The following is a 13520-nucleotide window of genomic DNA, read 5'->3' as shown; positions in this document are numbered from 1 at the left end:
GTCTCTAATAAAAAAAAAAAAAACAAAACAACACATTATCACAGCTGCCACTGACTAGCGACCCTTGCTGATTGTCTCAGGGAAGTGGAGAAAGATGAAATGAGTAAGGGGAATGAAATAGTTTCAGCCTCCTACAGTGATGAAACACTTCTGCCAGCTGGTCTGCAGTACAGTCATCTCTGCTTAAATAAAGAACTCCAGGGTCCAAATTCATCAGGCTAGTACCTGTCCTGAGCTCTGAACATACTTACTCATTTTAAGGTAATTTTTCTTTCTTGTTCAGGATCAGAATTTTTAGGGTACTAAGGAAAGTTTATACTGACTTTCCTTTGTACCCTGAAATGACTGTAGGAGGACTCTAAAAATGTCCTTACAAGCTTCACAATTAATAAAGAGACTCTGTGGTCCAGATAATGGTTTTAAATTATCTGACCATGAGCAGTGCCAATTCTAAGCTAGCCAGAGTCAAGTCACTGATGCCATTGCTGAGATAATTTAAGGTAATATAAAATTTTTGGATTAACATTTATGAAAAGGCTGAAGGTCTTTGATACCATCAGTATTTAAGTACCCACCTACAAGCCTATTAAAAGGGATTTGATTTTCAGGAAGCCACCATTACTCCCACCTATAGGAACTTCCCAGGGGAAGTTTTATCCAGCTTGTGCTGATTAGTATTGGAGTCTTGTAAGTCTCTGACAAGGTGTATTCCTTGTTTTGACCAGAATAGATGACATCCCAGCTCTTTTACATTTTGTTCTCAGTGATTTAGTCATATGAAGCTGAAAAATAAATGACATGTGAGCTTGCTTCCTGCCATTTTCCATGTCATTAGCTGCAATAACTAGTAATGTTGAGAAATGTATGTTTTGCTGAAGTTGCCTAGTAATTTCTGAAACAGCAAAAAAGTAACAAAATGGAAAAAGAAACATCTAAATTAATAGAAAGTAGAAACAGTGCAATACAATTACATGAAGATTCAACAGCAGACGAGCCAAAGCAGTCCTAGAGAAGTGAAAGTGTACCGGGGCATAGCACTACAGGCATTAAAGTCATTCTGATGGGGCCGTTCTGATATTTTAGAATAAAATTGAATTGTAGGAGCTGTTTTGCTCTCATTTTCTATTCCTGTAAAATAAGGAATGGCTTAAGGTTATGCCATTATGGAATCAGTCTCCAGTAGATGTGTCTATCTTTCTCCTGTTCTTAAGGTATGGCTCCATCCTTCCTGTCCAAACTAACTGGAATTTATTGAAGCCAGTACACTAGAAGACAGTACAATGCTTTTTGTTGAGATATTTGTCTTATTTCCATATAAATGTTTTTCTTCTGGACATCTTTCTTCTCTACATTCGTTTAATACAGAATAAATAAAAAAAAGATAATAATGAGATTTGGAAGAAACAAAATTACAAAACTATAAAATTTGCCTTTCCATGTACTAGATAAGTCTAGTGGATCACTGTGGGGTTGGACAGTATCACTTGTAAGCATAAATGTTCATGTAAACAAGACAGGGTCGTAATACAAATTGTTTTGTAACTCCTGCTTTTCACTGCATGTCTTTGTTACATGGTTGGGTTTCACAATGGAATGTAAGTAAGTCTAACGTGCTCTTCATTCAGGAGGTAAAAAATCATGTGTTAGGATCCAGAGGATCTGGGATTATTAACTATTGCTCCTACTCAATATAGACACTGGCACTGAATTTGAGACCTGTAGTTCCCATTGCCTAAGCTAAATGACAAAGCAGTGTCAGGAGATTGTTTCATGATGTAGCCTAGCAGATCTAACAGCTGGCCACTGCTGTCAAGGAACGCAGACTTGCTGCCTGCCGCTCTTATCCCCAGACATGTGCTCCCACCCACTCCCGTGCAAGTTAGTGGTGCTCACGTGGCCTTACGGTGAGCTGATTTGTTGTGCCCATTCCGTACAGTGTAAGCATCGGCTGCGCTTAGTTTCAAGATTAATCATGTTACTTTTAAAAGTAATTTTATGAATATTTTTGTAAGTATTTTATGGAGGAATACAATTTTTCGCTTAAAAGATACACGCAGCAGCAGTAACAGCTACCACGTCAAAAAAATCGACAGGGAGGGTTGTTCCACGGCTTCCAAGCATGCTACAAGATGAGCTAAGTGTTTATGAAGCCAAAATGATACTGGGAAGGCATGAAAATACAAACTGGCAGCCGTAGAATCAGCCTTCTACTGCTCAGGGAACACAGGGCAAACAGGCACTAAGATTGCAATATTCTTACATAGCCAACTGGCTCGTGAGGAAGGCACCTCCTTTGACACCTGGCAATAGACTGGTAATCATCAAGCCCTGCCAAGATTTTGTTATGTGGCTTCAGGTACTTGAATCTTCAAACCATTCATTACCCAAACAAAGCAAAGGACCAGCAGTATCTTGCAGTCCTTCCCTTCAGCATGTGCTACATATCTACATTGTCTCATGATGTTCTGGACAACAGTATTGAGAAAACAATTGGATAAAATGTCCTTTCTACAAGAAGTGTGTGGAAGAAGCTTGTTCCTCCTCACATTACCACAAACTTTATATTACTTCTCAGTTAACAATTAATTAGGCACTATTGTAAAAAGTCATGACTCATAAACACTGGGTTATCAGTTTGGATGAGACCCTAGTTATGTTTCATAGCCAACAGCTAAACAAAGGGAGATTCCAAAACCACCTGTGTGATCTGGCCTTGTTTCTCTTTGAGAACAGCAGATGCCTAAATAGCACACGCAGCCAAGGATGGGGTGAGTGGGAATGGTAATTGCCTGAATTCAAATAAAAGAAAGTTGATATAGCTCATATCGCATACTGCAGCAGTAAGTAGTAAAAACTAACAGGCAACTTCATAATGCCACAAGTCTGAACATGTTAGATATTGCAGTTCCTTCCGTATTTTTTAATTACTTGCCATTGTCTCAATAATGCACAAGAAACAACAGCTGCAAATAGACTGTCCATTGTGCACTAAGTAAGAATGAAGGAATTTCTCTTCAGAGCTGTTCATCATAATGAGAGGTGCTAATTCCCATTTTCTAGAGTGGCATCTACAACAATTACATCTATTCTGAACATGGTCAGTTTTTCAATAGAAAACAATACCATTTTTATCTACTTAATGTGACATAAGCTCACGTGCTCCGGAAAGGCTAAAACCACTGCTCTGAACAGCCCTTTTCTCATCCTATTAAGTTCAGTGCTTAAGACAATAAAGCCTCTATGATATTAATTATAAATGCTGTTAAAGCCAAGCTTGGCAAAATGATTCTTAAAAATCAAGATGGGAAGTGTGGAGCAGTTTCTCTAGAGTCTACCAAGTGAAACATTTCTGGGGTATGCCCACTCCAGTCTTACAGAACTGTTTTGGGAACAGCCATAAACAACTTGTTATGCAATCCAAAGACTTCCTCCCACAAGATATATGTAGGTTCAGCCATCTGAAAGTATGTGTAGAGGAGGAAGAACAAAACCTGAATTGAACTGTCATTCAAGAGGGGCTTTTCATCCCTCGGCAAAGCCAACCCTCATGAAGATGTTGAGAAACAAAGGAACATCCCAGGGCAGTATAGCAGCGTTTCGTCATTTGCTGTGTACCATCTGAGGGGAGTTGGTGCAGGGAGCTTATGCAGACACAGACCCTGCAGGGGTGACGCCCTCACATGATCTGCAGTGAAACCTTCGGGAGTTTGACCTTCCTCTTGGCAACCTCCTGCAAGCCCCAGACCGCTTGTTGATGTTTTGTGCTTGTCAGTATTTTGTTTTCTTTGATCAGCACCAGTGGAAAGGTCTCCAGTTCAGTTTTCATTCACGAGACTGAGACCTTGTGCACTGGTTAATTGACTCTTCTCAAAAATTGTTCCAAAGGTTGTTATTTACTCAACAGGGACATGTCCCACTTTTCCATGAATGTGCCTAGCTATATTTGTGCAGTTGTAAGCACTGCTGATACTCCCTGATTTCAGTATGAGGCACACAAAGGGTCAGTGCACACAGACCACAGAGAAGTTGTTCAACAACGAATTACTATTGCAGATGCGTAAAACAAAAAGTGGGCATTAGAGAAAGTATCAGTGTTACAGTCTTGGGACTTTAAACAGACATATGTGACTCATGAAGGCAATTTGCTTCATCACTGCAGGATTTATTTCACTGTTCCTAAATTTTCCTGAAGGAGTAGATTGGGTAGGAGTCAGCTCCATATTTAGACACCTCCTAAACTAGGTGACTACATGCTCTTTACACCTCTGAGCTCCTGCTAGAGTTAGCTGAGATCTAGTCAATACAGACAATGGAGCCCAGAGAAACCTGTAGTGACACCAGAGTAGTTATTTATACCTGATCTGTTAAGTATCTCTCCAGATTCACTGGATAAAATGGAAGCTTAGGCATACCTACATTGTAGTCACCAAAAGACCTGAATTCTACCATCAGTGTGTTACATTTAGAGATTTCTACTGGTCTTTTTTCTTTTACTTGGTTATTCTTTGGGTTAAAGGTTCTTTTTTCATTTATTTACTCTAAACTCTGACTTAAAGACGAGGGCTGATTCGTGCCATGAAATTGTAGTCACCAAAAGACCTGAATTCTACCATCAGTGTGTTACATTTAGAGATTTCTACTGGTCTTTTTTCTTTTACTTGGTTATTCTTTGGGTTAAAGGTTCTTTTTTCATTTATTTACTCTAAACTCTGACTGCTCCGTCTTAAAGACGAGGGCTGATTCATGCCATGAATGGTTAATAGGAGAATAGATCACCAGCTCTTTTATCCTTTTGTTGCTATCTTCTTTCTTCTGTCTTTTCTCTTGAACAAATATATCTCTGTTCCTTTTCAAACCACTTACCACTGCTGCTGCTCACCTTTGAATTGTCTCCACTTAGCCAATTGCTCAACTAGCAAGCTTTCAACAAAGCTGGATAATGTAGTTTCCTTCACCCTAGAGTTCATGACACTTCTTTATTAGGCCTTTCTCTGAAAAAGAGAAGATTTTTTTTTCTCATGTCTTTCCCTCCCTCTCTGAAAATCCCTTCCAGGAGAGACTGACTAGAAAGATGAGGACTCTATAATCATGTAAATAGTAAGGTACAGAAGACTATAAAAAAAATTGCAATTTTCTTCTCTGTGATTTGCTACTGCTCTTTTGCACATGACCTCCACACATTTGCACTGTGCTGTGCCACAGTATCTAAATCTGTGAAAGGGGAATAATAATATTTAACTAGTTTAAAGGGGAGTTATGTGGCAAGGATCTTTATAAGAAGGGGACGCTGACCTGACACTCATTCTTGGATAACTGAAAACCTTTTTTAACTGCTGGATTGAAGTAAAGTGATGTGAAAGGCCTGTCAGGAGGGGCACATCCTGGTCCATAGAACATTAGCATCAACTGTAGGAAAAGAAAGGATGGACATGATCTACACTAGAGTCTGTCTCTCAGTGCTCAATATCTGGGAAGGGGCCTGATTCAGCATCCCCACCCCCCTGTCAGTCTGGCGTGGTGTAAGAGCAGTTTGGAACAGCAAAGGACAGTTGGTGCTCATAGAGGGAAGAATTTTCTGTCCTTTGACTGTTTCAGCACTAGGTGAATGCAAACACACTTACACGTTATTTTTCTTGTCATAGTTCCTCCATAGCATGACATACATAATACAGAATAGTGACATAAGCTGCATATGTGCTTTCAGCTGTGATCCTGACAAAAGCTCTTCACATGCTACAGCATTAATAGAGGAGGACTGCAGCAGAGGCACGCTAATTAACCTCTGTTTTTATGGATCATTGCCAGATCTTATGTGCAGCCAAGAACATTTAACTTACCTTAATGAGTAGCATGAAGGTTAAGATATCAAATGTGCCGGGCACATTTTCCTTGGCTTAGTGAACATGTGCCAAGTGAACTATGTTTTATTTTAAATAAACATGCTAAAGCCATTGCTTGATACCATCTTAGGTGAATGCAAACAAGGAATGTAAGCTTTTCCTGTTGTGAAAAAAATACATTCTCCATTTTAGCCATATGTCTATGAAGAAATGGCCTTTTTTATGTTCTCTTATCACAGATTTCATAAGCAGTTCAATACTAACCAGGATTTCTGTTTGCTTGCTTTCTTTTATCTTATTTTCTTTTTGCATTTGTATTCCTATTTGTCTTCCTACAAGGATAAGGTAGGAAATAAGATATTTCTTTTTACAGTAAAAAGATTTGGTGCTTTTGTGAAAGTATCTTCACAGGAACTCATCGAAAACTTTAATCATATGGCTCCCTGAAAGACTGATCTGATTTATTCAGAGGGTGGATTTATTATATGGTCATATTGAGCAATGTATCTTAATAGTGAAAGAATAAGAGAATTTATAGCCTAAGTGCCTTCTGTTATAGGAAGCTGAAGGACACAAAGTATCAAAAATATTTCTGGTTCCTGGAATATCAATCAGCAGCTGTTCCCAAACACGCCATCTTAAGATGCCATGGGACATTTGCTTGAGAGTGAAGCTACCTTAGGGCTAGACATTCCTGTGAAAACCTGGTTTTGCAGGAGTGTAAAGGACCTCCTGAGGGAATGGTTTTCTTCTTGCTATCACAAGCACCACCTCAGAAGAAGCGTGGAGGATAGCAGAATTCCCAGGTGAGAAGGGTGGAAAAAATCAAGACAGTGCAGATGTGCTAAAATTAGTACAACCTGTATGGGGAAACAGAAGGTCTGATCTGGGCTTTTTACCAGAATAAAGGATGAGGTCACTGCATGATAGCTCACTACTCGATATCAGCTATCACTGCCTCACACCATTTTTTTTCTCTCCCTTCTGAAGGCAGCCCTTGATTTAGTGAAGGTTTGTAGAACAGGTGGATTAAAGATTGGTAGAGTCTCGGTTCTCTTATCTTCCGTGTTAGCATGTTATGCAGGCAGGAGCCCAGGAGCAAGCTGCCATCTCAGAGTGGAGCGTCACACACCTCCACTCCAGCGGAAGCTATTAGCAGTGTGTGCTTTGCCTTCTCAAGTAATCGTACAGTTCTCCTCAGCTGGGGCTGCCATCTAGACAAATGAAGGTGTTTATCCACAATGAGTTTTCATCGTAGCTGAGGATTGTTTACTAACTACTCACTAAGACTGTTCAGAATGGGAATCCTTCATGATCTTCACTGTAAACGTTGTAAGTTAGAAACAATATTGCCTCCTACGAATGCTGGGGAGGGGTTCCTTCATTTTTTCATCTATGGCTACATTTCATCCACAACATCTAATCCTGCTGGCATCAAAAACAGCATTTTCATGATTGTTTTACCTTTCTCTCTCATTCCACCTATCATCCCTCTTTGCTTTGGCTTGTTCTCTCTGAATAGCTTTGTCCCCTCAGGACATACCCCTCAGCCTGGGTAATATTAGTTCATGTTATATCCTCCTAATATCAAGTTGCCTCACAACAACCTCAACATCTGTTTCTCTGGCAGAAAACAGAAAGTGTATATAACATGTTTAATCTTCCACAAGAAAACTGATAGTACAGGGAGGAACTGAAGCCAGGACTCCTGGGTGCTATGCACTTTGGTACTTGTGAAGAGTGGCCCAGTCTTCATCCTTAAATATCGACTCACTGGAGCGTGCTTAAACAACCATGGGGGTAAGCAACTGCAGACAGAAAGAAAGCTAAGCAGTGCCGAGCTAGATGCCAAGATACCATTATGGTGATAGGAGAACATGAAAGCTAAGAATCAAACCCCTTCGCTTTTGTAAGATTTAGGATTTCAATGCCAAGAAGCATTGTATTGCCTGTGGAGTCTATTTTCACTTGTATTTACTCTGTGGTACTCAGTAGGGATGGAGTTCTCCTTACAGCTGGTTCAAGAATTAACCATATTCTTCTAAACCAACCTAAAATTATCCTATTTCTCCTGAGTGTGACCAAAATAAACCTTTAGGAGACCAAAACTCTTCTGATGTCTGAGAAGTGAGGTACAAACAGAAGGAAAGACTGCTCCTAATGTAAGGAATAAGTAAGAAATATGCATAGAAAATGCAAATGCTGTATAAGTTAGGGTCTTCAGCCCAAGTTAAAGCAATACGAACCAAAGAAAATGGCCATTACCAAGAAGTGATGGCAAGAATGAATTTTTCACCTGACTGGCTAGAACAGGACACAAAGGAAAACCAGGCTGGCTTAGCTGACCAAAAAAACCCAGAAATTAATGTTAAGATTTGGATCAAGCCTGCCTAGAAATGGTCATAAACAAAACATATCTATTTACCATGTGATAACTTAGCTTCATACTGGTAATTAGATTTTATAAGATGGGCTCTGTCCTCCATCAGGGCTCCTCTGGAATTGAGCTTATGTCCTACTTTGCAGCTCCTTCTCAGTTAAGAATTTCTTGACAATAGTGGTAACGAAGCATTTGTTTCCTTACAGTTTAAAAGCTTGAGTAAGACTGAGCCCTAAAGAACTGCAATCTATTAGAATTTCTGAACATCTTAAAACTTATAAGGCTATTTCCAGGACTCATGATTTTTCTCATGAAATATTTATGTGACATTATTTTGAATTGCTTATTTTATTCCATATTCATATTTTCAGTAAAGAGATTTTGAAACCTTTGGATATTTTCTTTTCTGAAACTGATTTCTTGACAACTTTTTGCTCCCACTTCATGTCTAGGTTCAACATTGATCTCAATTCCCAAACTTGCAAACTTTCTTAAAGTGTGATGGGTGGGGTGGAGTGGGATGGAGAAAGGTTTTATGGAAATAGCTGCCTTTCCTAAGTACAAAAGGGAAGAGTTGGTCCGGAAACCACCTCCACCCCCCCATCTGGCTTGGTACTATGTAAGTGCTTTCTCCTCAGTAGTATCACTAAACTTTAAAATACAGGAAGAGATTCACACTGCACTCTATTTCCTCTGTGGGCATTGCCTGGGAGGACTTTCTTCATCAGTGTCTTCTACCTCTTTACATTCTCCATACGTGCCTGATTTGGAAGTTCACATCAGGTTTTCCCTAGATCTATTCTATTCCCCAAAATGTCATCTGAAATTTGGTGATAAGCAGCTTACAGAACTGACATTCTCTTCTTTAGTTCAATAAAATTTCACTCTTTGCAATCCTGTAAAGCAAAAGATGGTTAATAATTTGGAGCCAGTTCAGTGAAAAACTGCTAGCTTTACCTCAGAGTGATTTGAAGTGATACATTCCAATACTGGACAAATCTGGTTAATCTAGAAAAGAAAGACTGAGGGCAAGAGGACACAATAACAGTATTTCAGTACAGAAAGATTGTTACAAAGAAGGCAATCAATGATTATCCATACCCACTTTGAAAGGATAAAAAGAAAGCTTAATTTGCAGAGAAACACATTTGGGTGGGATACTTGCAAAATCTGCCAAAGCTGTCAAACTGATGAGCCACTGAAACGGGGACATTGTAAAATCTCTCAGGGAATGATTTAGGGCTTTCATGAAAGAATTCCATAATCTTTTGAGGGCTTGCCTGGCCCTGCTTAAATGTGGTTAGTCGTTACATTATGACAGGGGCTGGAAAACAACACTTTTGTGTATATGTATATATATACTTATACACTAATACTATACATATATGTACACTAATATGCACTGATGTACTGTATATACACACTAGTAATAAACTAATATACGCTGATAATCTACTAATATACATTAATAATATGCGTTATTTATAAACATGTGCATGTATATAATTATATGTCACTTCAACTTTTCTCAAATGTTTATTCTTCCTGAGTGTTCCTGAGACACAGACAAAGCTCATTAGAAATGCTGAATATATTCTCCAGTCTTCCTAGTAGAGAGGGCCAGTTTGAATGGCTTTATTTAAATTAATTTGCATTCTTCCTTACCTAAATCAGTCAGTCAAGAGACATGCTACCCCTGAGTCCTGAATGCACAGTCTGCAAATGCCAGCTCAGGGAGCTCATGCACCTTCCTCCAGAGGCAGAGCACATGACTGGACCTATTGCACACGAGCAGAAGAGTCAGCCCTTCTCAGAAGAACTGTATAACACGTCTACATGTGTGGAAAGAGCTAAGGGACTCAAAGTACAAGTATAATTAAAGAATTAATTTTCATAATTGTGGTCTAGCACCGGAGGCGTGTGTGTGCGCTCACACAGTAGACTTACGTCGCCAGTTCTCTGTGTAATCCAGCAGCTTCTTGGCTAGTCATCTGTATAGATGAGATAACAGACTGGTTGGACACAATGGACTAACTTGAAACCACCCTGAAAGCAGGAGATTGGCTGAACCTTCACAATTAAACATTGACAGACTCTTACAGGAGCTGGGAAGTTTGGGCAGGTCTAGAAACTCCCAGATGCAACTCCTGCTTTGTCTAGTCCCATTTACATATTTAAGTGTGTTAATTAATACTCTGGGTGGAGTATCCAGGACCTTTTCTAGGTGATTTAAGTGATTAAATTGTGCGTAGATAAGACATTTGTAAATACTTAATAGAAACTGTCTGTGCAGAAATGGTCTATGGAACTAGTCTTTTGTAGGTAGTTCAGATATTTAAGAAATGCTTAGTATGTGGTTAAAATATACCAATAGTGATGAATTATGCAGGACTGGGGTTGTCACATGGGATCATGGGCCATCCAGGTTATAAGAACTGAGCAGAACATTCATGTGAGGAGTCTCTGCTGACCTAGCTGAAGACACTGACATGAGGACCCTTGCAATGGAGACTCCCTCCACCACCAGCAACCAACTGTCCGTTTTGGGAGATTTGAGACTGTATGCAAGCATCACCCTACGCAAACATCCCAATAAATTAGTTTCTTCTTTCTCGACAGGCACTCTGCCATGAATGTCCATACAATGAATGAGTGAAAGCCTATATGCTCCCTTAGGGCCTAAAAGATGGCCAGGAGCAGGCTGTCATCTGCAGAAAAACCCATTCTCCCTACTCCCACATGCCTTTGGGTGTGGGAGAAGGCTATATATTCCATGAACTGTTCTGGTAGCTTCCGTTGTACAGTCCTTATTGTATGATGTGAACAGATGTGAATCCATTATGGGAGAGGGGGGTTGTACAAGGCCTTTGGGAAAAAGAACGGTCAGCTCTGGGTCAGCAGAACAGTTCAGCCCACAATCTGTCCTGGGGGTATCTTCAAAAAAGAGGTGAAGTGGGCCACAAGCCAAATGAGTCATCCTGGAAAACTGCTTCACTGGCACATATCAATGCTTATTTCTGAGATTATATATAGAGTTTTCAAGGAACTTTGAAACTCAGTCCCATTTGTCAAAATGATGTAAGCACTTCCTTGCCACAGACTGTTGACAAGACTCTGAGATTCCCAAGTCTAAAACTTAGTTCCTGTTAACTATTGTAACCCTGTTAACGTACAGACTAATCTATGGCCAAATCTTTCCCATAAAACATTTCTTAGGTGTGCATTAGTTTATATTATCCCTGTCTTTAATCTCTGACAATACAACTAAGCTTTGTCTAAATGCCGTCCTTTTCACTAAATGAAGAAAAGTCAGGTTCCTCTGCATATTTTTTGCTTTATTTATTCTCAGCTTTATTATTAATTGTACAGTTTATGAATGCTAAACACAGTCTGTAAGTTCTGATAAATAAGCAACAATAAAAATCTGATCCTACTTGCTGCTGAGGACTTTCAAATTCCTCTGGCCTATATTTGTTAATCAAGCTACCACTGCCTGAAATGCAGTGCTTGATATATTCGTAAGTGATGTTTAGTGAGAAGCTTGTAATGGAGGTAATAAGTAGGATGGATCTTTAAATAATCAACAAGTAAGCTTAAAACATTAGAGGGAACAATGTCCAGGAAGGGGAGAGAAGGGTCCATATTCTGGACTCAGGTTGGTAATATGAGTTATCACAAGTGGTCTGAGCTAAAATTTTTAGAGGGGAGGGTCACATCTTAAATTGACGGTTATCCAGCTCTTTAAATAGCGCAGAGCTCAACCAGTTTCCTGTGAAGTACTAGTTCAGACTGATACTGACACTTTGGTTTCCTCTTTGTTTTAGGAACGGCTGGTGCTCTCCGTCTTACCACGGTTTGTAGTTCTAGAAATGATAAATGACATGACCAACGTAGAAGATGAACATTTGCAACACCAGTTTCATAAGATCTACATTCATCGTTATGAGAATGTCAGGTGGGTGGAGGAACCTCTCTTTAAAGTTTAAGGTCTCAGATGCTGCTAAGTGTCTCTTGTTTGAGAGTTTCCCTTCTGTCGCTGTATTCATTCATGAATTAGAAAATTAGTGTACCCTTGTTTAATCCCTGAACAGATAAGCACTTTGGTGCCTTCTTCTACTCATCAAGATGGCTGGATGCCTTTGCCATGGCAAGACCCATTTGAACTGAACACTGGGCCTGGACCATTTGTGGGTTTTTTCACCTTAATTAAGTGGTCGGGTTTGCACAGAAAGGGGAGCCCTGCCTGCATGTGGATGCATATTCTGCCACAACCTTCTGTTTGACCCCACACGCTGAGAAATGAGATGGAGACTTGTAAGATGCTCTCAAAGATGTAGACATGTCATGTGGCTCCTCTGTTCAGTGGCCATTTTCATTCAATCATTCTTATTATCATTTTCCTAATTCCATTTCCCTTTTTTATTCCCCTCTCTAAATTTTATCTCTCCTGAAATTAGTTAACGGGAAGGTGATAGTTATCCTATGAGCTGCTACTCAAGCTAATAAGCCCTAATTGTACATTTACACCAGAATGATCAGCTTCCACTCCATGATGTTACAGAATGTCTGATTTTATTGTGGTTCCTGACCATCAGAATATTTAGCTAAGCCAATAACATTTTCCATAAGTTTGTCCCAAACCACAAGAGCAAACGATTGAGTGGCCATCATTGAAGGAAGTGAAAAATAAGCATCCTTGGATATGATGGGAGATGGTTTGCTAGGAAAGCATGTACTTTGCCTTTTGATGAAATCCGAATATAACTTTGTCTGGACAAGTTCAATAAACATAATTTGAACTTCTGCAAAAGAGTAAATTGATTATCTGCTTCTTCTGTGGCCTTGCAGTAGCTCAGACATATTATTTTGTTAAGTCTGGTGGAAAGTATTAAGGACCCTTACAAAAGGTTTGAATTATACTAAATTAAAATATCTTCCATTACCCTTTTTCATTCTCACATATTGCTGTGGAAGAATCAAAGTGGGGAGAAGGTGGCCCTCCTGGTTGAATGTTTTTTAGTTGTAGTCAGGGGTGAAAAGTCGAAACAAAATTTATGCTTGAAAGAAATTTAAAATTGAGTTTCTGTGTGCTTTAGAGCACAGATACTGGTTGGTTCCTGTGCATGCTGCCAGGGACCAGATCTTTTCAAAACTGTGCATGCTGCCAGGGACCAGATCTTTTCAAAAGATCTGGTTTTTCACCTTATTTTTTCCTAAATGTTGAGCACTGAACACTACCTAAACCAATGCTGTATGAATCCCTAAAATTAGTATCTAGTTAGAGTTTTTTGTTGTTTTGA

The 13520-nt window shown here is 39.5% G+C and overlaps 1 protein-coding gene across 1 annotated transcript in view; it reads left to right on the top strand.

The window, feature by feature from the left end:
* Nucleotides 1-9907: 9907 nt before the first annotated feature.
* Nucleotides 9908-13520, top strand: part of LOC104075661 (adenylate cyclase type 8-like) — a gene marked incomplete at its 3' end in the record, with an annotated part of 39235 nt that continues 35622 nt past the window's right edge. Inside the window, exons 1-2 of the mRNA XM_009576239.1 lie at nucleotides 9908-10090; nucleotides 12045-12175. Of these exons, the coding sequence (XP_009574534.1) occupies nucleotides 9908-10090; nucleotides 12045-12175 (314 nt within the window). The remainder of the gene's footprint in view (nucleotides 10091-12044; nucleotides 12176-13520) is intronic.

The sequence above is a fragment of the Fulmarus glacialis genome, unplaced genomic scaffold, assembly GCF_000690835.1.
Source record: "Fulmarus glacialis isolate BGI_N327 unplaced genomic scaffold, ASM69083v1 scaffold22044, whole genome shotgun sequence".
NCBI classification, from domain to species: domain Eukaryota; kingdom Metazoa; phylum Chordata; class Aves; order Procellariiformes; family Procellariidae; genus Fulmarus; species Fulmarus glacialis.
Note: the sequence above shows the minus strand (reverse complement) of the source record. Positions and strands in the feature narration are given on the sequence as shown.